The 22,650-nt window shown below is 49.8% G+C and overlaps 1 protein-coding gene across 2 annotated transcripts in view; it reads left to right on the forward strand.

Annotated features, from left to right (window-relative positions):
• The window catches only part of LOC142249982 (complement factor H-like), a 375,145-nt gene that overhangs the window by 111,029 nt on the left and 241,466 nt on the right, over nt 1–22,650 (forward strand). For both annotated transcript variants that reach the window (XM_075322036.1, XM_075322037.1), the window contains exon 5: nt 1,026–1,223. In XM_075322036.1, the coding sequence (XP_075178151.1) occupies nt 1,026–1,223 (198 nt within the window). The remainder of the gene's footprint in view (nt 1–1,025; nt 1,224–22,650) is intronic.

Genomic DNA, 22,650 nt, shown 5'->3' on the forward strand with positions numbered 1-22,650 from the left:
TTGATATTGGCGTGTAGAACCACCAGAACAATGGATGCATATGCAAAACACCACAAGAGTTGTTTACATGGACAATGATGAACAACAAGTTAATCATCACTTCTCATGTCATTATGGAGACCATCTCTTGATGTTTTGGTTTCATTGACCATATTTAGATTAATCAAAGACTGAGGACTCCCAATTTATAATATTTTTCAAAATTATGTGATTTTAAGGAGTCTCAAAACTCTTCCTAATTTGACATTGTGGCAGAGGATCTTGAAGTTCCCTGTGTAGCTATTCATGTGGCTTGTGTTTCTTATAGGTTTATTGTAAAGTGGTACAAAAATAGAATTACTGTAAATTGTATGATAACTGGAGCTTATCGCTAGATTTATTATAAATTTTCCAAAGTTAATATTTTCTTCAACTTATACTACCTTAACCGGGTCACTATATCATATTTTTATTTCACAATAATGGGAAAAAGGTAAAATTTCAGTAAGATGAAAACTGTATTAATGCCGCTGTAATTCTAAGTATGGGATTATTGATAAAGATCTGATTGGTTGTAATTTTTTTATGTATAAAATAAATTAAAATGACTCGTTCCCCCATTCATATCTTTTGGAAATCTAGTCTTACTGCCACTTTTTGGGGTATTGTGGGGGAGCTCCTTGAGGGCATGTTCTCCATTTGCCTTTCTTTGGACCCTCTAGATTACTTACTGAATGTTCCCCCTATAGAACAGGGTAAAAAGTCAGCCAGGCTGTTACTTTACATTTGTACAGCCACTAAATCTTTGATATCAAGGGCCTGGAAACCAACAGCCGCCCATCTCATGTAAATCTATAAGGGCGACTGAAGGAAGTCCGCTCACTGGAGCACCTTACCGCCTCCCTTAACAACACCCCAGACACATTTGCACAGATCTGGGACCCATGTAATGTTTATTATTACTCTTGTAAAATTTCAATAATAATAACAGTAAAAAAAATAAATAGATAAAAATAATAGAGTAAAACGTCTATTTTATGTTGCAGAGCCATGTACTGCAAAGGAAAAGAGCATGGCAGAAAATAATCTACAGCTAAAGTATAGCACTGATAAAAAGCTGTACTCTCTACATGGCGATAGTTTAGAATTTGTTTGTAAACCTGGATATGAAGTTCCTCCTGGTACAAGGATGAGAGTGATTTGTGAAGCCGGAAAGCTGGAATATCCTAAATGCTTCAGAAGAGGTAAGCAATGAAACATAGGAATATGCACGGAGCGATGCTCTTTATTACTGCTGACACAGATGTTAGTTGTTGCGGCTAAGTTACTGTATGTGCTCTATAAACTGTTACTAATGAAATTACTCATAGTGGACTAAAAAGAAAAATGGAAATTAGTCTATCAAATCATGCAATAATGCCAGGGCTGCCAGCCATTCAGAATATTCTGGACAGTCTGTAAAATTAGGGCACTTTTTTCAAGAAACAAAAATTGTAATGTGTCCCTGATGTTTTGAAGCTGGAGAAACTAATACTGATTATTATGACTGTAATTATCATCATTTTACAGTTCACACTAAATACAACTAATGTACTCATATCAGATTTATGGGCAATGGACGTACATCACTTAAAATGGTAATTATATATTACTAGCTGTAGTACCCGGTGTTGCCCGGGATAGTAACTGTCTCTCTGTCCCTCTCCCTGTCTCTTGCTCTCTGTCTATCTGCCTCTTTCTGTCTATCTCTTTCTGTCTGTCTCTTCCCCTGTCTGTCTGTCTATCTGTGTGTTTGTCTGTCTGTCTGTCTCTATTCATGTCTGTCTCTGTATCAGTCTCTCTGTCTGTCTATCTCTCTGTCTGTCTGTCTCTGTATCAGTCTCTCTCTTTGTCTGTCTCTGTGTGTCTGTCTGTTTCTTTCCCTGTCTGTCTCTGTGTTTCTGTCAGTCTCTGTCTCTCTGTTTCTTTCACTCTCTGTCTCTTTCCCTGTATGCATCTTTCTCTGTCTGCCTCTGTCTGTCTCTTTCCCTGTCTGTCTATTTCCCTGTCTGTCTCTTTCCCTGTCTGCCTGTGTCTGTCTGTCTATATATTTCCCTGTCTGTCTCTTTCCTTGTCTGTCTTTCCCTGTCTGTCTCTTTCCCTGTCTCTCTGTCTGTCTCTTTCCCTGTCTCTGTCTGTCTCTTTCCCTGTCTCTGTCTGTCTTTTTCCCTGTCTCTCTGTCTGTCTCTTTCCCTGTCTGACTCTTTCCCTGTCTGTCTCATTCTATGTCTGCTGTGTCTGTCTCTATATTTCCCTGTCTGTCTCTTTCCCTGTCTGTCTTTTCCTGTCTGTCTCTTTCCCTGTCTCTCTGTTTGTCTCTTTCTCTGTCTGGCTGTCTCTTTCTCTGTCTGCCTGTCTGTGCCTATGTCTGTCTGTGCCTGTCTGTCTGTGTCTTTCCCTGTCTCTATCTCTCTGTCTCTTTCCCTGTCTGTCTCTCTATGTCTCTCTCTATCCGTCTCTCCACTGATATCATATTACCTCACACATAAGCTTCTTATACTATGAATGTCCTTTGTTCCTATAACAACCAATCACAGCTCCTATTAATAACCTGTAGCTCCCAGCTCCATTGACTTTAGTGGAGGCATGTTATTTTGGAGAGTAACTATAAAGCCCGAGGTTAAATTTTCCCATCAAAACATATGGGCACTTTGCAAACTGCGACATCGCAGGTGCGATGTTGGTGGGGTCAAATTGAAAGTGACGCACATCCGGCATCGCATGCGACATCGCTGTGTGTAAAGCCTAGATGATACGATTAACGAGCGCAAAAGCGTCGTAATCATATCATCGGTGCAGCGTCGGCATAATTTATAATTACGCTGACGCGACGGTCCGATGTTGTTGCTCGCTCCTGCGGCAGCACACATCGCTGTGTGTGAAGCCGCAGGAGCGAGGAACATCTCCTACCGGCGTCACTGCGGCTTCCGTAGGATATGCGGAAGGAAGGAGGTGGGCAGGATGTTTACATCCTGCTCATCTCCGCCCCTCCGCTCCGATTGGCCGCCTGCCATGTGACGTCGCAGTGTCGCCGCACGGCCCGCTCCCTTAACAAGGAGGCGGGTCGCCGGCCACAGGGACGTCGCACGGCAGGTGAGTGTGTGTGTGAAGCTGGCGTAGCGATAATTTTCGCTACGCCAGCTATCACCACATATCGCTGCTGCGACGGGGGCAGGGACTATTACGCTCGGCATCACAGCATCGGCCTGCGATGTCGCAGCGTGCAAAGTACCCCTAAGTCAATGACGTTCCCTGAGTCACATGAGGCATCTGTGCAAAATTTCTTGATTGTAAGTGCGACAGTGCGGACTCCTTTAGCGGACATACATAAACACATACATACACACACACAAATACACTCAGCTTTATATATTAGATGGTTTTCTGAAGTGTCAATAAATTATGTTGATCTGTGATTTTTTTTGATAAGCTGTCAATAAAAAATAAAAAATCAAGTTGGGAATCGTGGATACCGCTCCTAATGAACAGATATCACTACACTCACTGTGCAAGGTTCCTGTGAGATAATGTAGTGGGATTATAGATGGAAGTTCTTACCACTCAGCAGGGTATCTCCAACAATTAAAGTTCCAGAAAGACACTCACGACTGACGTGTTCCGCATCCTGCTCTCAGAATTTTTGAATGTGAAGACCAGACCACCCATCAGCCACCCATGGACAATAATAAAGCCAAAAAAAGAGAATGTGTCCAATAATTCCATAAAATCTTCAATTTATTATAAATTCATAAAATCCAGATTAATATTCAAGGGAGGCAGTCCCAGTTAATGTGTTTTGACCTGTTTGTGGTCTTAGTCGTTATGACTAAGACCACAACAGGTCGAAACGAGTTAACTGGGACTGCCTCCCTTGACCATTAATATGGATTTTTTGAATTTATAATAAATTGAAGATTTTATGGAATTACCCAAAAAATTCTCTTTTTTTGGACTTATCTCCAATAATTACTGTCCACTCACTTTTCTCCCTGTGTTGGGGTCTCTTCAGCTCCTGTATGCATCTATGAATCATCATTCAGATCAGATGATGACCCATAAAAGTGAATTCGGTCATGTTGTGTGACCACCTCTCCGATCATTTTTTGGCTGGATGCAGCTGCACTCAGTGGTGAATTGGAGGGTTAAGGCCCCGTTACATGCAACGACATATCTAACGATATATCGCCGGGGTCACAGATTCCGTGACGCACATCCGGCATCGTTAGCGACGTCATTGCGTTTGACACCAACGAACGGTCGTTAATGATCAAAAATACTCACCTTATCGTTGATCATTGAGACGTCATTCATTTTCAAAAAATCGTTGATTGTTGTGTGGAGCCCCGCAAACGCCGTGTCGGTGCATTACCTTCAGGGACTCCACGTAGATGGATCTGTCTGGTCACAGGTAGGAAACCTTCTTTGTAGTTTGTCGTGACGCCACTCTCAGATTTGCGGTCAGTGGGGACCGCCACTGCAGGTTAAGGGATGCCTGGGGCTGATGGTGGGTGCAGCCAGTTGTAGTAGCCTCCTGAGAGTGAGGCAAGCCCCAGGGCCCTGTGTAGATGTGTAGAACTACAAGGCGCAGAATGACTCAACACAGGCAGGATGTCTTTCAGGGTTTTTACTCACAGTTGATGGCAGGGTGAGTGACCCGGGCGTAGCTGGGATGAACCAAGTGGGAACCAGGTGTCCTTCAGGCTGACTTGTGAGGGTGACTACTAACTCGCCTTCCTTAGCCCTTGGTGGTTTGGGGCAACCCCGACTTTTAGTCCCTATGGGGGTCACCCAGGGAAGATGCTGCAGCCTCTCTCCCCTTCGTTTGCCGTTTGCTTGTCGCCTGGACCAGGCCACTCCAGCTGCTTGCCTCCTGTGACCTATGGGCCCTAACTGTGGCTACGTGGCTGCGGCTTTTGTGGTGTTGTGGCGTGGGCTTTGAGAGCCCCACACCGGCAGGTTTAGCAAAAGAAAGCTGGATCTATCTCCGCTTCGGGATCTGCCGCCCGTTTGGGCCTGGTACTCTCTAGCAGTCTCCTTACTTCCCACTCCGTTGCTCTCTCTCTAGCTGAAGATGGATTTCGGGTAGCACTCCTAGTTGACCGTTCTCCCCCGTCGGTAGCCACTGCGCGGGCGCTGTCAGACTGCACAGCCCCAGGGATCTGCTCCTCACTCGAGCTCCCTGGACTCTACACTGCCTGGCTCACATCTGGGACCTTCACATCTGCTCCTGTCTGAGCTTCACTTTCCTGCTCCTCACTCCTCCACACTCTGCTGCAGACTCTAGACTGTTTACTCCTCCTTCTCTTTTCCCTTTTGTGCCTGCCTACGCCACCTAGCAACCAGACTCTCTTACCACACCCCTTGAGAGGAGATGGAGGCTTTTGGCCCCCTCCACTATTCCAGTGAAGGTGAAGGCTTTTCCCCCTCCTGGGATCCCCAGGGGTCCTCTCATGGGTACATGTGTGAGACCTGATCACTATGCGCCTGTGTTCCACACCCCGATCAGCCTTCTGGATTACCTGTATTGTACTGTCCCCAGCATGGGTGCAGTACTCAGTGGTGCCTGACCAGGTCAGGGGCGCCACAGTTGCAGGATGGAGGTTGCTTGTTGTTCCTGCAGCAGCACACATCGCTACGTGTGACACCTCAGGAACGACGAACTAAAGCTTACCTGCGGCCGCCGGCAATGCGGATTGGGCGGCCGCTTAGTGACGCCGCTGTGACGCCGCACGAACCACCCCCTTAGAAAGGAGGCGGTTCGTCGGCAACAGTGATGTTGCTAGGCAGGTAAGTCCGTGTGACGGCTCCTAGCGATTTTGTGCGCCACAGGCAGCGATTTGCCCGTGACACACAAACGATGGGGGCGGGTGCTTTCACCAGCGATATCAATAGCGATATCGCTGCGTGTAAAGCCCCCTTAGTGTTCTGACAACAACACAATATTTCACTCAACACAACCTAATAAGTATAATAAAGTTATTTGTCTACTAAGATGATTTTATTACACAGATAAACAGCCTTTTTTATCTTATCATCTTCACATGCCATAGGACTAAGGAAAGACCACCTGAGAAATGCAGGGGACCCCTGAAAGTTGTGACATGCCCTTGTGCAAGAGTGTGACAAAAAGGAAAGTGTAAAATACTCTTCCTGTGTCTGAGGAAAACAATTTGCTATGTAAATGTGAACTACAATATACACACACTTAAAGGGATGGTCTACTACCATGACTATGACAACCCCTCCTTATACCCCACGTTTGGCACCATTAAAATAAAGTCCCCTCCTGTCCCTTCAGTTTCAGTGGTGCAGGTGTGACGCCCTGGCACAGCCAGGTGGTCACACAGAATAGGCCCCCGCATAACACTGTCCCACACAGGGTTACACACAGCCGACAAAACCTTAGTCACCCCCCCCAAGGTAGGAAAGGCACACTAGTGGGTGGGACCAGGCGGATGGAGAACGCCCACCTAAGGGTCTAGAGAACACGGGGCAGGAAAAAGATCAGTTGAAGTTCTAGTTCTGGAGTGTGAAGTTGGAGGAGTTGTAGTTGAGAGGAGTGTAAGTTCAAGTGCAAGCCAGAGTGGAAAGGCATCGGGGTTGGAGCCCCGGCGTGCTGGCTAGGTGGCAGATGGTGGTCCGTGTCTGACAGGAGACGGGAAAACAGCTGCCGGAGATCCGAGGTGGACCGGGACAAGGTAGGAGCCCGCTGGTACCGACACCGGAGAACCGACCCGGAAACCATGCACAGAGGGGGTATTTGGACCTTGAAGCCAGGACCGGAACCAACGGCCTAGCTAATTAACCAATTGAGGGCAGGATTATAGGTCCTGTCCCAACCAAAGTCCCAAAAGCAGACAACCACCCACTGCGGCGGATAGGGCATCCTCCAGGGCTCATTAGATCCCAGGGGTCAGCGTCAGCGGGCACGGCTCCCAACCAAAGGACCGGGAGCGGACTCCCGTGTTTCACACCGGGAAGTCCACCACACCACAAACACAGTGCAGAGGAAAGTGACACAGACCATCAGCCCGGGTGTGGGACCAGAATACACCCGGCCGCGGAGGCCGGCCACCAGCACCTTGGTTTACCATTGGACTTGTGTGATTCATTTAATCGTGAGTAAACTAATATCCCTTGGTCTGACCGGGTGCGCCGGCCCCTGCAATCACCACCCTCAGCACAGAGACACTGGGCCCCGGGGCATCCATCCCTACCCACGGAGGAGTTAACATGAAGCTGCCATCCCATCGCCCCCGGGTGCCCTACAACAGCAGCAGTGGTGCCACACTTCACCACACACCATGGGTGGCGTCACAGCCTGTTTACAGCCTGTAGAAATACGTCCCATTTTATTTGAAGTGTCCCTCGAGCCACACTGCGGACCCGGATCCGAGCAGCCCGGCTGCTGGCACGGGGGCGGCACACAGGAGCTCACGTTCCTGGGGCTCACGTGAAGTTGTGAGACCCGAGCCAGCCACAGCTATCACCTCCTGTCGACTACTCATATGCCTGAAGGTAGGGAGAGAGATGCCATTGGTGACTGGGTGTAGGGCTTGCATGACGTCACAACCTCATGTGATCCCCACGAACACAGGAGACAGCACTTCTGAAAAGCCACCGATACGGGAGGGGAATATATGCTTTTTAATTTTAATGGGGCCACACTTGAGGAATTAGAAGGGGTTGTCCAAGTAATGGATATCCCTTTTAAAGGATATGATAGGACCAAAAAAGACTATAAATGCTAAAACCAATAATTTATTCAAACAACTTATTAAAAGCATAATTGCAAAGATTGATAACATTCACAAAAAGTAGCAGTGCATAAAAATGGCCAGTAGATGCCACCAAAATACCACAGGTAATTATATCAGAACAATAATTAAAAATAATGTAGAATAAGTGCTAAATCAATGTGATATTAAAATTATGGCAAAATAGCCCAATGACTATAATACAGACAGCTTATACAGAAAGTCATCAATAAATGTAAACTGGTTTACCTATATGGGTATAGTGGTTTCCCCCTCCCAACAGGTGTTTTGGCAAAATACCTTCTTTCTAGGGGAGGTGCATACTGTGGAGACAGGATTCTTTGATTCAGAAGCTCAGCCAATCATACTGACTGTGTGAAGGAGTGAGGGTGTGTGTGTGTGACAATGATGATGTTGATTGGCGCATGTAGCGCCGGCTCATACTAGTGAAGGCATCAGAGAGTCCAGGAAATCAGCCACTATGTGTGGCGCCGTCAGCATCACCATGGCAACCCAAAACCCATGTGCTCCTTTACAGTTGCCTTAAGAGTCACTAAACCTAGGGAGCCAGTGTGCATGCGCACCATCATCATGCGGCACAGACAAGAGGAATGAGAATCACTGAAGTAGCGGGTAAGCCTGCGAGTACAGAGAAGAAACAACAGAAGAGGATCATGTAAGATGTAAGAAGTGCACAAAAAAGCATACCGATGTGAATGTATTGTGACATGAATGAGAGTGACATATGAAGAAAACATGAACTGCAAACTTAAAGGGAAGGTATCGCGTTTTTTTATTTTTGTATTAAAAATAGTGATTATGAAATCAAGTATTTCTAATACAAAATGAAAATCGCAGCTTATTTAGTTTTTATTTAATTCTAATTTTACTGGAGGCACTGGGGGCCATGCTGGATTTGCTGTGTGTGTAAGAACAGTTACTCCTTTATGGCAGCCCCTGTGCATAGAGAACAGTGGTCGTGATCTGACCCCATCAGTAACGTTACAGTGGGCGTCTGCTGTGACCTGGATGCACCCCCTGGGCTGTCCAGATCACAGCACAGAGAGGAGATCAGCGCCATCTTTCTGCAGCTCACAGCGTATGCTGTTTCTTCCACTACACCCCTGTCAACCGCGGGGATATGTGAGTACGGGCCGCCTCCCCCCCTCCCCCATTACCGTCTCCGATGACACCCCCTCCCTCCGTTCTCCCCAGCCCCCGCTCTGCTCCCGCTACTGTTACCGCCGCCCCTCCCCTCCGCTGTTATCGTCTCCGATGACACCCGCTCGCTCCGCTCTCCCAAGCCACCGCTCTGCCCGCCGCCGCTGCTGTGTGTGTTCCACTGCATGTGAGTACCGCCGCTGATACTGTCTGCATGGCTGTGTATCTAATCCTCTCCTGTGTGATAACTGTCTGCTGACCTGTGTATCTAATCCTATCCTGTGTGATACTGCTGAGCCGTGTATCTAATCCTCTCCTGTGTGATACTGTCTGCTGAGCCGTGTATCTAATCCTATCCTGTGTGACACTGTCTGTTGAGCTGTGTATCTAATCCTGTCCTGGGTGATACTGTCTGCTGAGCCATGTATCTAATCCTATCCTGTGTGATACTGTCTGCTGAGCTGTGTATCTAATCCTATCCTGTATGATAACGGTCTGCTGAGCTGTGTATCTAATCCTGTCCTGGGTGATACTCCTGCTGTCCTTGGTGACACTTTAGACATTTCTGGTCACCAACAAAATGGCTCTGCACTATGTCCCTACATGTCATTCTCTGTTATCTGTTGGAAACACTCACATTGGGAGGGGGAGGCGTGCCACCACACACAGGAGAGCAGACTCCGCCCACTTTACTGCAGCTGTAATCTGAGCTTTTTATACAGTGGAATTTCTGTAGGATTTCAGAAGCTGCTCCCCCTAGTGTTTAACAGTGGAAAATATCAAGTTTTTTATTTTTTTTTATATTTTGCTCAATTAAAAAAAAATAATAATATTTAAACAAAACATTAAAATATTATTACTTTACATTATTTCAGTTATTGAAATTTTTTTTTCTGATGATACATTTCCTTTAAAAAGGGAGAAAGGAAAAGATCAAAAACAGAAATATACAAGTGCATCTCAAAAAAATTAGAATATCATCAAAAAGTTAATTTATTTCAGTAATTCAATACAAAAATGGAAACACATATATTATATAGAGTCATTACACACAGAGGAATCTATTTCAGGTGTTTATTTCTGTTAATGATGATGATTATGGCTTACAGCTAATGAAAACCCAAAAGTCATTATCTCATAAAATTAGAATATTATATAAGACCAACTGAAAAAATTATTTTTAATTCATAACTGTTGGCGCCTACTGAAAGTATGTACAGTAAGTGCACTGTCAGGGATCCTTTTGCAGGAAATACTGCATCAATGCAGCGTGGCATGGAGGCGATCAGCCTGTGGCATTGCTGACGTATTATGGAAGCCCAGGTCGCTTTGATAGCTGCCTTCAGCTTCTCTGCATTGTTGGTTCTAGTGTCTCTCAAAAATTCTCTATGAGGTTTAGGTCAGGCAAGTTTGCTGGCCAATCAAGCACAGTAATACTGTGGTTATTAAACCAGATAATGTTACTTTTGACAGTGTGGGCAAGTGCCAAATAGTGCTGGAAAATGAAATTTCCATCTAAAAAAATCTTGTCGGCAGAGGGAAGCAGGAAGTGCTCTAAAGTTGCCTGGTAGACTGCTGCCCTGACTTTGGTCTTGAGAAAACACAGTCAACCTACACCAGCAGATGACATGGCTCCCCAAACCACCACTGATTGTGGAAACTTCACACTAGACCTCAGCAGCTTGGATTGTGGCCTCTCCGCTCTTCCTCCAGACTCTGGGACCTGATTTCCAAATTAAATTCCAAATTTACTTTAATCTGAAAACAACACCTTGGACCACTGAGCAACAGTCCAGTTCTTTTTCTCCTTGGCCCAGATAAGACGCTTTTGGCATTGTCTATATGTCATGAATGGCTTGACACAAGAATGCGACAATTGTAGCCCATGTCCTGGATACGTCTGTGTGTAGTAGCTCTTGAAGCACTGAGTATAGCAGCAGTCCACTCCTTATGAATCTACCCCAAATTTTTGAATGGCCTTTTCTTAACATCCTATCAAGGCTGCAATTATCCCATTTGCTTGTGCACCTTTTTCTACCACACTTTTTCCATACAGTTGTAACGGTGGGCAGGGGGCGCTTCAGCAGTAGTCGTAGTCCCGTGCCCGGAGGTTACCAAGCGCACCCCAGCCGTGACCGTCACAGAAAACATGGGAGCACATGGAGCAAGCAGTAAGGGAAATGTGGAGAGCTGGGGATCATCCCACAGGGAAATATCTCATTTCTCCAGCACATTGGTCCTCTTCTGATCACCGGCACCATCCTTAGCATCAAGAAATCGTCCAAGATAACCAGGCAACTTAAACAGGTTTTCTTTATTAAAGTCCATCTTACAGCTGTACATTAGCTCCATCCTTCTGTCTTTCTCACCTCTGGTATGTGTGTATTGTTAAAGGCTTTGAGACCGGTCTCCATGACCTCATACAGGTAGTTCAGGGCCGCCACCAATATGAACTTCTGGATACAGTGCCCTCAGACACTACTCCACACTACAGTCCCAAAAAGGTGCCCGTAAGGCTTACCCCTATTTGCCGCACTGCTTCCAAGCAAGCCACAATCTTTCCTCAGACTTCCTCAGGCCTCCAGCTTCAGGATCCTGTGCCAGCCTCACGACTCAGTAGTGTGGTCCAAATTATGTCTCTCTTGGCAGCTCCCTCTCTCCTGTGTCTCCTTTTTTACTCCATCATCAGAGGTGTCCCACTTTCCTTCATTCTGGTTTCTTTCTCGTTCCCTTGCTCCAGCTCTGTCTTGTGTCCCAAACTTTGCTGCTCCACAGGCCTGAGGCCTGACTCCGACCCAGGCTGGGCCCTCTCTACCGTTTCCATAGAAAGAGTCTCTCTACCTATGCCCTAGCTTCTCCCCTATAGGCTAATTTCAAAATCCCAACTGTCTGTTACCAGGCAGATTTAGCCTTCAACTGCATACCTATGCCTGTTCCTAGTGTCAGTGTCTTGGGTGACATCTAGTGGTGGCCCCATAAAACTACACATTATTGTGACAATACATTAATAACTCTATACAACACATTCAATAAATGCTTTACAACTATGTGATGTCTTCAGGGGGGCATCTTCTCTCTCTGGGGTTGCGACCACCCTCTTACACACTCTCCCAATGCATGAAAATATTGACTGAAAAACGTATTGGGAGAGTGGCACCACTATATTTAGGAGAGAATTAAGTAGAGAAGCAGCCAAGAGGCCCATGGTAACTTTGGAGGAGCTGCAGAGATCACAGCCCAAGTGGGAGTATCTGTCAACAAGACAACTATTAGTTGTGTATTCCACAAATCCGTCCTCTATGAAACAGTGGCAAGGAGAGATACATTTTTGAAAGCAAGCCATTAGAAGCCCCATTTGCAGTTTACAAAGAAATCATGTAAGAGATTTAGCTAGTATATGGAAAGAGGTGCTGTGGTCAGATGAGATTAAAGTAGAACAATTGGGGCTAAATGCAATGCGCTATGTGTGATGAAAAACTAACACTGCACATCACCATAAATACATCATTTCAACCGTCACACGTGGTGGTAGCAGCATCTTGCTGTGGGGAGGCTTTTTTCAGCAGGATCAAGGGAGTTGGTCAGTGTTGGTGGGAAGAGTGATGGATCTAAATACAGTGAGATCCTGGAGGAAAACCTGTTAATGGCTGCAAGGGACTTGAGACTAAAGCCCGCTACACACGCTTCAATATATCTCACAATCCGTCGTTGGGGTCAAGTTGTAAGTGACGCACATCCGGCATCGTTTGTGAGGTATCTGCGTGTGACATCTACGTGCGATCAGGATTGAACGCAAAACCGTTGATCGCAAACACATCGTATCATTCTCTAGAATTGAGCGTTTTGTTGCACGAACCTAGTCAATTGTAACGTGTGACATCCCTCATACGATTTTGGTGTCTGATGCTATGTGCGCAGGTGTGCGCTATGCACCGCAGCTTAAAAAAGGTCCGCTTCAGAGCGCAGCTGAAAAGCTGCGTTGTGAAGCGCCTCACAATGTCTGTCATTCACTAATCTCTGTCAGTCGGTCACTATCTCTGTCCCTCACTCTCTGTCCATGTCAGTCTATCCCCCTCTCTCATATACTCACCGATCCCCGATCCCCGGCGCTGCACGGCGTTCACACTGCTCCGGCGGCTTTTACTGTTTTGAAAAAGCCGGCCGCCCATTAAACAATCTCGTATTCCCTGCTTTCCCCGCCCACCAGTGCCTGTGATTGGTTACAGTGAGACACGCCCCCACGCTGAGTGACAGGTGACACACTGCACCCAATCACAGCAGCCGGTGGACGTGTCTATACTGTATAGTGAAATAAATAATTAAATAATTAAAAAAAACGGCGTGCGGTTCCCCCCAATTTTAAAACCAGCCAGATAAAGCCATACGGCTGAAGGCTGGTATTCTCAGGATGGGGAGCTCCACGTTATGGGGAGCCCCCCAGCCTAACAATATCAGCCAACAGCCACCCAGAATTGCCGCATACATTATATGCGACAGTTCTGGGACTGTACCCGGCTCTTCCCGATTTTCCCTGGTGCGTTGGCAAATCGGGGTAATAAGGAGTTATTGGCAGCCCATAGCTGCCATTAAGTCCTAGATTAATCATGTCAGGCGTCTATGAGACACCCTCCATGATTAATCTGTAAATTACAGTAAATAAACACACACACCCGAAAAAATCCTTTATTAGAAATAAAAAACACAAACATATACCCTGGTTCACCACTTTAATCAGCCCCAAAAAGCCCTCCATGTCCGGTGTAATCCAGGATGCTCCAGCGTCGCTTCCAGCGCTGCTGCATGGAGGTGACCAGAGCTGCAGAAGACACAGCCGCTCCGGTCACCTCCACGCAGGTAATGAAGACAGCCGTGCGATCAGCTGCTGTCACTGAGGTTACCCGCTGTCACTGGATCCAGTGGTGGCCGCGGGTAACCTCAGTGACAGCTCAGCTGATCGCGCTACTCACCGCCGCTCCTATCACCTCCACGCAGCAACTGAGGTGAGTAGCGCGATCAGCTGAGCTGTCACTGAGGTTACCCGCGGCCACCGCTGGATCCAGTGACAGCGGGTAACCTCAGTGACAGCAGCTGATCGCGCGGCTGTCTTCATTACCTGCGTGGAGGTGACCGGAGCGGCGGTGTCTTCTGCAGCTCCGGTCACCTCCATGCAGCAGCGCTGGAAGCGACGCTGGAGCATCCTGGATTACGCCGGACATGGAGGGCTTTTTGGGGCTGATTAAAGTGGTGAACCAGGGTATATGTTTGTGTTTTTTATTTCTAATAAAGGATTTTTTCGGGTGTGTGTGTTTATTTACTGTAATTTACAGATTAATCATGGAGGGTGTCTCATAGACGCCTGACATGATTAATCTAGGACTTAATGGCAGCTATGGGCTGCCAATAACTCCTTATTACCCCGATTTGCCAACGCACCAGGGCAAATCGGGAAGAGCCGGGTACAGTCCCAGAACTGTCGCATATAATGTATGCGGCAATTCTGGGCGGCTGTTGGCTGATATTGTTAGGCTGGGGGGCTCCCCATAACGTGGAGCTCCCCATCCTGAGAATACCAGCCTTCAGCCGTATGGCTTTATCTGGCTGGTTTTAAAATTGGGGGGAACCGCACGCCGTTTTTTTTAATTATTTAATTATTTATTTCACTACACAGTATAGACACGCCCACCGGCTGCTGTGATTGGGTGCAGTGTGACACCTGTCACTCAGAGTGGGGGCGTGTCTCACTGTAACCAATCATAGGCGCCGGTGGGCGGGGAAAGCAGGGAATACGAAATTGTTTAATGGGCGGCCGGCTTTTTCAAAATAGTAAAAGCCGCCGGAGCAGTGTGAACGCCGTGCAGTGCCGGGGAGCGGGGATTGGTGAGTATGAGAGAGGGCTGCTAACTTCAGTAACTTAGGAGATTAGCGGTCACCGGTGAGTCCTTCACTGGTGACCGCTAATCAAGGCGCGACACAGACAGAGCCGCAGCATGACCGTGAAGTCGGGTGAAGTTCACCCGAGTTCATTCTGACAGTGCGGCTCTGTCTGTGTCTGCTGTCATCTGCCATTCAGCTCTGCTACATGGCTGTCTGTGTCTGCTGTTAGCGGCCATGTAGCAGAGCTGAATGGCAGATGACATAGTAAAAACGCATCCCTACACATTACACACGCTTGGCAAGTCAATAAATAAAAAAAAAAAAAAGGTGCCCAATGCATACGTCACAGAACACATGATCTAAAGGATCGCACACAAAATTGACCAATTTAACATAGACTACTAACGCACGTGTGACAGCAAATGAACGACCAACGTGCAATCTCATAAGATCCCGTATGCAACCTGGGCGTGTCACATCGCAAATGCGATTGTACAACTAATTGCAACGTGTAAAGTGGGCTTAAGGTGTAGGTTAACCTTCCAGCAGGAAAACGACCCTTAATACACTGCCAGACCAACGATGGATAGTTTAGATCAAAGCATATTCAAGTGTGTAAACAGCTCAGTCACACTCCAGACCTAAATCTACTTGAGAATCTGTGCCAAGACTTGAAAATTGCTGCTCACAGACGTCTCCATCCAATCTCACTGAGCTATTTTGCAAAGAAGAATTGTCAAAAATTCCAGCCTCCAGTTGAGAAAGCCACGGACCCACTTGGGGGGAGGGGCGACATGACCAAGGGGGAGGTAGGGAGTGATGGGTTAATAGGGACAGTGGTATATGCCTAATATGGCTTTGGGGGATGGTTTTAGCCGGGGAGGAAGAGGAGGAGCAGGGAAAGGGTTAGCTGGGAGAGGAAGGAGTTACCTCCTCTTCTGTTTCCGGACGCCGAACGATCTGCACGTGCACCTCCATGGCAGATCTTCAGGAGCTCCAGCGTCTGATTCAGGCAGCGGTCGCAGCGCACGGGCCCCTGGCAGTGCAGACCCACATCAGGGCTGCCGGGGTTAACCCGTCGGCGCTTGCCCCTCGTCCCCCCAGCAGCGGCGGGCGCCAGTCGCGGCCCCCCCGCAGGTATTCCCCGGGCGCGGGGGGGGCGAGGAGGAGATGTAAGAGCCCCTCCAGGGACCCTCCGCAGAGTGCAGCGCAGCAGCAGCGTCTGGCTGCTGCAGAGGCCGGCGGGAGGAATCTTCGTTCCAGCCGCGGCGGTCGGGAGGTGGGAGTGGCCAGCACGGGGCCTGCTTCCGGTCCCGGCCTCCGGGCTGGAGTTACTGAGACTGCAGCGGCTCCAGGCCGGGAGCGCGCTCGGCGCAGGAGAGAGGCCAGCAGATCCCCCTGCAGTCGGCGGGGGGACCGCGGGGCTGCACGTGGCGGTAGGTCCGGCGCCGGGGGGGGGTCTGCGGTGCCTGACCCCGGTGCGGCTGAGAGAAGGAGTGACGGCGGGAGCCCTGCGGCAACCGCCGGGTCACTCAGTACCGCTGTGCAGCCCCCGGATGTGGCAGTCTCCCGTGGGAGCGGGAGGACTCGGCGGATGGAGGCCTGCAATAGCCCAGGAGGGCCAGAGGCGACGACGGCTGAGATCCGGAGCCGGGCGTCTGGTCGTCCGCGCCCGGAGGCCCCTTGCAGTCGGCAGGGGGGCGGGCGCAAGAGGTCGAGGCCCGGGGTGCCGGCGCGGGGGACAGGACGGTCTCCTGGGTTGTCACCCCGGGGCAAGAGATGGAGCGGGGATGACTCTGCCCACGCGGCGGCCCTGTCTGGCGGCCGTGGTGGGGGGGGTGCTGCGGCGGCGCCCCCCGGATGTCGGATGGAAGATGTGGCCAGCGGCGAGGAGGGGGAAGAGGCTTTCGGTTCGGAGGAGTCGGATGGACGACAGACGGAGGACAGCGAGGCGGCGGTCTCGGGAGACGCCGAGCGGCGGTCGGGTGAGACGGCCGCGGAGGCGGCAGGGGCTGCGCTGGCGGGGGGCTTCGGGGGGGGGGGCGGCTGCGGCTACGGCAGCGCCCGCTGGTTTCGCAGTGTGGAGTCAATTGTTGGGGCTGTTGCAGGGGCTGGCGGCGGCTTCGGGAGCGGGGGGGGAGGGGGCCCAGGCGCCGGTGGCGGCGTGGGTGGGTGCAGCCGGTTTAGGGGCCTCGGCGGCGACGGGGGGTGACGGAGCGGGTGCGAGTAGAGGGGGGGGCGAAGGGGGGAGTGAGACGGGGGGGGGAAAGGAGAAGGAAAAGGAGAAGGAAAAGGAGAAGGAAAAGGAGAAGGAGGATGAGGTGGTGCGCTTAGATGATAGGGCTAAAAGCGAAGTTTATGTTTGTTTTGAGGGCCCGCTGGGGGCCCATTTAAAGAAGGAGGTGCGGGAAAAAATTTGGAAAGGGGAATATGTGGAGATATTTTCTCTGCTTCCCCTGGAGAAATTTAATTTGGATAGGGTTAAGCCGAGTGATTCCAAAAAGGAGAAGGACGAGGAGGAAAAGCGCCGTTATAGGCTTATTCCTCGGACTTTTGCCAACTGGCTACAGGCATTTGCGATTTTGGCGAGCGTGGTCGGGGAGAAGGAGCCGGAGCATTGTTCGGCTTTGTTCGGCTACATGGATGCGATAGGGGAGGCTTATCGAGTTTATGGCGGACTGGCGTGGCTGCGCTACGACGAGCAATTTAGGCAGCGGAAGGCATTGCGGCCAGATATGCGTTGGGACCATAAGGATATTTCCTTATGGATGCGATTGATGTCGGCACCGGCTCAGCCCTTTCGGGGGGGGCGCCGGGGGTTCGGGGGGGGCCGGGTCCCCGGCAAGTTTCAAGAAAGGTTTGTGTTGGCAGTACAATGAAGGGCAGTGCAGGTTTGGAGCGGCGTGCCGTTTTAAGCATGAATGCTCCGGATGTGGGGGGGGACATAGCTTGTCCAAATGTTTTAAAAAGGAAAAGGAAAGGCTGGTGATGGGGCTGGTAAGAGGGACGACGCCGGTGAAGGTAGAAGTGATGGTTCCGTTTTTAAATAGGTATCCGGACAAGGAGGCGGCGGCGTTGTTAAGTTCTGGTTTTTCGGATGGTTTTCATATTCCGTCGGTTGTTAATGCATCGGTTCCGCCGTATCGTAATTTGCGTTCCGCTCGGGATCACCCGGAAGTGGTGGATGAGAAGCTGGAAAGGGAGGTGGCTTTGGGCAGGATGGGCGGCCCTTATGTTGCCCCGCCGTGCGGGAATTTGGTGGTGTCACCGTTGGGGGTGGTACCAAAGAAGGAGCGGAATAAATTTCGGCTGATTCATCATTTGTCTTACCCGGAAGGGTTATCGGTGAATGATGGCATTGCGCCGGAGTTGTCGGCGGTATATTATGTGTCGTTCGATAAGGCGTTGGACCTGGTTAGGGCGGCGGGGCGGGGTGCATTGATGGCAAAGGCGGATGTGGAAGCAGCGTTTCGGTTGTTACCGGTTCATCCAGATAGTCAGCATTTGTTGGGTTGCTGGTGGGATGGCAGTTATTATGTTGATCGTTGTTTGCCAATGGGCTGTTCCATTTCGTGTTCGTACTTTGAGGCATTTAGTTCGTTTGTTGAGTGGGTGGTTCGGGACGTGTCCGGGCTTACGTCCATCATTCATTACTTGGATGATTTCCTGTGTGTCGGGCCGGCGGGTTCGATGGTTTGTGCGGGTTTGCTATTTGCGTTGCAAAAAGTTGCGGCCAGTTTCGGGATTCCTTTGGCGCCGGATAAGACGGAAGGCCCGGCGCCGGTGATGTGTTTTCTGGGAATTGAAATTGACACCATTGCTATGGAATGCAGGTTGCCGGCGGAGAAGGTCCGTGATTTGAGGTCCGCAGTGTCAGGGGTAAAAGCGGCGAAGAAGGTGCGGCTTAAGGCGGTGCAGTCTTTGCTTGGAAAATTGAATTTTGCTTGCAGAATTGTGCCAATGGGGAGAGTGTTTGCGAGGCGTTTGGCGACGGCGACGGCCGGGGTACGGTTGCCGGCGCATTTTGTGCGGATCACAAAGGCGATCAGGGACGATTTGGAAGTATGGGATCAATTTTTGCAGCATTTCAACGGCCGGACGCTGGTGATGGAGAGGGTGGCGTCTAACGGGGCGTTGCAGCTGTTTACGGATGCGGCAGGGTCGGCCGGGTTTGGGGCTGTCTTCAGAGGTCATTGGTGTGTCGGGCAGTGGCCACAGGCGTGGCGGGAGAGCGGCTTGGTTAGGAATTTGGCTCTGTTAGAGCTATTCCCCATTGTAGTGGCAGTGGAGCTATGGGGGTCGCACTTTGCCGGAAGGAAAGTGTGTTTTCATTGTGATAACCAGGCGGTGGTGCACGCGATTAACAACTTGTCTGCTAAGTCGGAGCCGGTGGTGGTGTATTTGCGGCATTTAGTGTTGAGATGTCTGCAGTTGAATGTGCAGGTAGTGGCAAGGCACGTTCCGGGTGTTGACAACGAGGTGGCTGATGCTTTGTCTCGTTTTCAGTTCAGCAGGTTTCGGGCGCTGTTGCCGTGGGCGGACGAAGTTGGAGTGGAGTGCCCCGAGGATTTGTGGCATCTGGTGAGGCGGTGATCTCAGACTTGATTCGGAACTCGGTGACCGAGGTGACTTGGTGCCGGTATGCTAAGGTGTGGGCTGAATGGGAGGAGTTGTCGCGTCTGATGTTTGGTGGGGAAAGCGTGGATTACTTGGTGGCTTTGTTGTCATTGGTGAGTACGGATTTTTCAGCCGGGCGATCGGCATCGGCTGTGGCACATCGGGTGTCGGCAGTGGCATTTTGGTTAAAAATGAGAGGGGAGCGTGATGTTTCACAGGATTTTCGGGTTCGTCAGGCTTTGCGGGGCTTTCGCCGTGGCGTACGGGAGAGGGACAAGAGGCGCCCTGTATCGTTTGGTTTGTTGAGACGGATGGTGGGTGGCCTGAGCGGCATTTGTGAGTCTGTGTACGAGACGGTTCTATTTACAACGGCTTTCGGTCTCGCTTTTTATGGGGCGTTCCGGATAGGCGAGCTGGTGAGCCCGTCCAGGGTGACGGGTGGTGGTTTGATGTTTGAGGACGTGCAAGTGAGCAGTAGTCAGGTGGAGTGCCGGATTCGCCGGTCAAAAATGGATCAGCTGGGCCGTGGTAGATTGGTGGTGTTATATGCGGTTCCAGGAGAGGAATTGTGCCCTGTGCGTTTAGTCGAGAGATTTATGGCCGTGAGGGGAGGCTTACCTGGCCCGTTGTTGCGGCATTTGAATGGGTCGTTTTTGTCGAGGTTTCAGTTTGTGGCGGTGCTGCGGCTAAGTCTACGTAACGCGGGGGAGCGCCCGGAGGAATTCGGGTCGCATTCATTCCGAATTGGTGCAGCAACGGAGGCAGCCCGTTGGGGGCTTGGAGATGAGGTGGTAAAGCGTATTGGTAGATGGGAATCTTCTTGTTTTCGGCGGTATGTGAGACCGCAGTTGTTGTAGCATCATGGGACTTTGGTTACGTGCGGAAGGTTTGAGGAAAGGGGTGTTTTTTGATGTGTTGGTGGTTGTGCTGTTATTGGTTTTGATATTTTCGTTTTGTTTTATTTGTTATAGGGAAGTGCCTGATCTGGATCTTGGGGCACTCCTTCGTATTTTGGGGTGCCCGTCGGGCGGAGGTCCGCCCGAATGGTCGACAGCTGGGTTTGGATCGTGCGCAGGCGACTGTTCGATGGATCGGAGTTCGGGGCATGGAGTGGGGCAGGGTGGTCCCGGAATTTCGTTTCCATTGTAAAGTTGAGCGGCCCCCGGATGTGCTGGTATTGCATGTGGGGGGTAATGATCTTGGTGCCAGGGCGTCGCGGGATTTGATCCGAGACATAAAGATTGATTTACTGCAGTTGTGGAAGCGGTATCCTGGTTTGCTGGTCGTATGGTCTGACATTGTGACCAGGTTGGCATGGAGAGGGGCTCGGTCGGTGGAGAAGGTTAATAAGGCCAGGGCCCAGGTGAATAGGGTAGTGGCTAGGTTTGTGACCAGGAATGGTGGGATTGTGGTACGGCACAGGGATTTGGAGCCGGCTGATTGGCGATTTCGGAGGGGTGATGGTGTGCACCTCAACGAGGTCGGTCTGGATTTATGGGCGTTGGGTCTGCAGGATGGTGTGGAGCGTGCTTTTGGTGTGTGGCGGGTCCAGGCCACGTAAGGTGTCACGTGGTCTGTCCTGTGGCGGTGGGGGTAGGTCTGGTCCAGAGGTTTGGAAGTGATTGGTGGCTGGACCGGGAGTCATTGTCTTGGTATGGTGGCTCTCGGTTTCCGGGATGTGGCAGGCACGGGGTTCTGCCAAAGTGTGGGGGTCAATCCGTGGGTGATTGGCACCTCGTCTCTGGGTCGGTGTGTTGCGGCCGGGGACAGGGGGAATAGTAGTAGTGGACTGGGCCTACCCCGGGGGGTATTGTAAATGTTATTGTCTATTGTTACCGTTATGTGGTTGTTTTGGGTCGCCCGTTGGACGGCGTCCCTAAGGTACTAGTCTGTAAAACAATAGGCAATAAAAAGGCTGCTGTGGCCATTTGAACCAAGTCGCATGCAGTCCGTGTGTTTAATTTTAGAGGATAAGGGGGTTTGGTTACACAGACATCATGACCGGAGAATCCTCCCTCAGCTGGTCAAGAAAGCCACGGACCCACTTGGGGGGAGGGGCGACATGACCAAGGGGGAGGTAGGGAGTGATGGGTTAATAGGGACAGTGGTATATGCCTAATATGGCTTTGGGGGATGGTTTTAGCCGGGGAGGAAGAGGAGGAGCAGGGAAAGGGTTAGCTGGGAGAGGAAGGAGTTACCTCCTCTTCTGTTTCCGGACGCCGAACGATCCCCGCCCACCCTCCCTTTGTGTTGTCATGTGGGAGATGTTTTTGGGTAGTTGGGATACCTTTTGTCACAGTAGCGGTGGGGGTAGGTCTGGTCCAGAGGTTTGGAAGTGATTGGTGGCTGGACCGGGAGTCATTGTCTTGGTATGGTGGCTCTCGGTTTCCGGGATGTGGCAGGCACGGGGTTCTGCCAAAGTGTGGGGGTCAATCCGTGGGTGATTGGCACCTCGTCTCTGGGTCGGTGTGTTGCGGCCGGGGACAGGGGGAATAGTAGTAGTGGACTGGGCCTACCCCGGGGGGTATTGTAAATGTTATTGTCTATTGTTACCGTTATGTGGTTGTTTTGGGTCGCCCGTTGGACGGCGTCCCTAAGGTACTAGTCTGTAAAACAATAGGCAATAAAAAGGCTGCTGTGGCCATTTGAACCAAGTCGCATGCAGTCCGTGTGTTTAATTTTAGAGGATAAGGGGGTTTGGTTACACAGACATCATGACCGGAGAATCCTCCCTCAGCTGGTCATGCAAAGCTTGTAGAGTCATACCCCAAAAGACGTGCAGCAGTAATTGCAGTGACAGATAGCCTACAAAGTATTGACTGAGTGGTACTGAATACAAATGAACGTTACAATTTTCAAATTTATTTTTTAAAAACAATTTGAAAACCATGTGTCATTTCCTTTAGATTTTACAAATTATTGATACCTTGTGTTGGCATATCACATAAAAGTCCAATAAATACATTTAAGTTTGTCGGTAGCATGAAAAAAATGTAGAAATGTTTAAAAGGTATGAATACTATTTCAAGACATTGCACACAATATTTTGTATGCAGTATAGTAGAGATGTCAAAATGGCAGTTTGGAGAAGGCCCCCTTCAAATCTCAGGGACCTCAAGCAGTTTGCCGAAGAAGAATGGTCTAAAATTACAGCAGAGCATTGTAAGAAACTCATTGATGGTTACCGGAAGCGGTTGTTCGCAGTTATTTTGGCTAAAGGCTG

Source organism: Anomaloglossus baeobatrachus, chromosome 8 (assembly GCF_048569485.1).
Source record: "Anomaloglossus baeobatrachus isolate aAnoBae1 chromosome 8, aAnoBae1.hap1, whole genome shotgun sequence".
NCBI classification, from domain to species: Eukaryota; Metazoa; Chordata; class Amphibia; order Anura; family Aromobatidae; genus Anomaloglossus; species Anomaloglossus baeobatrachus.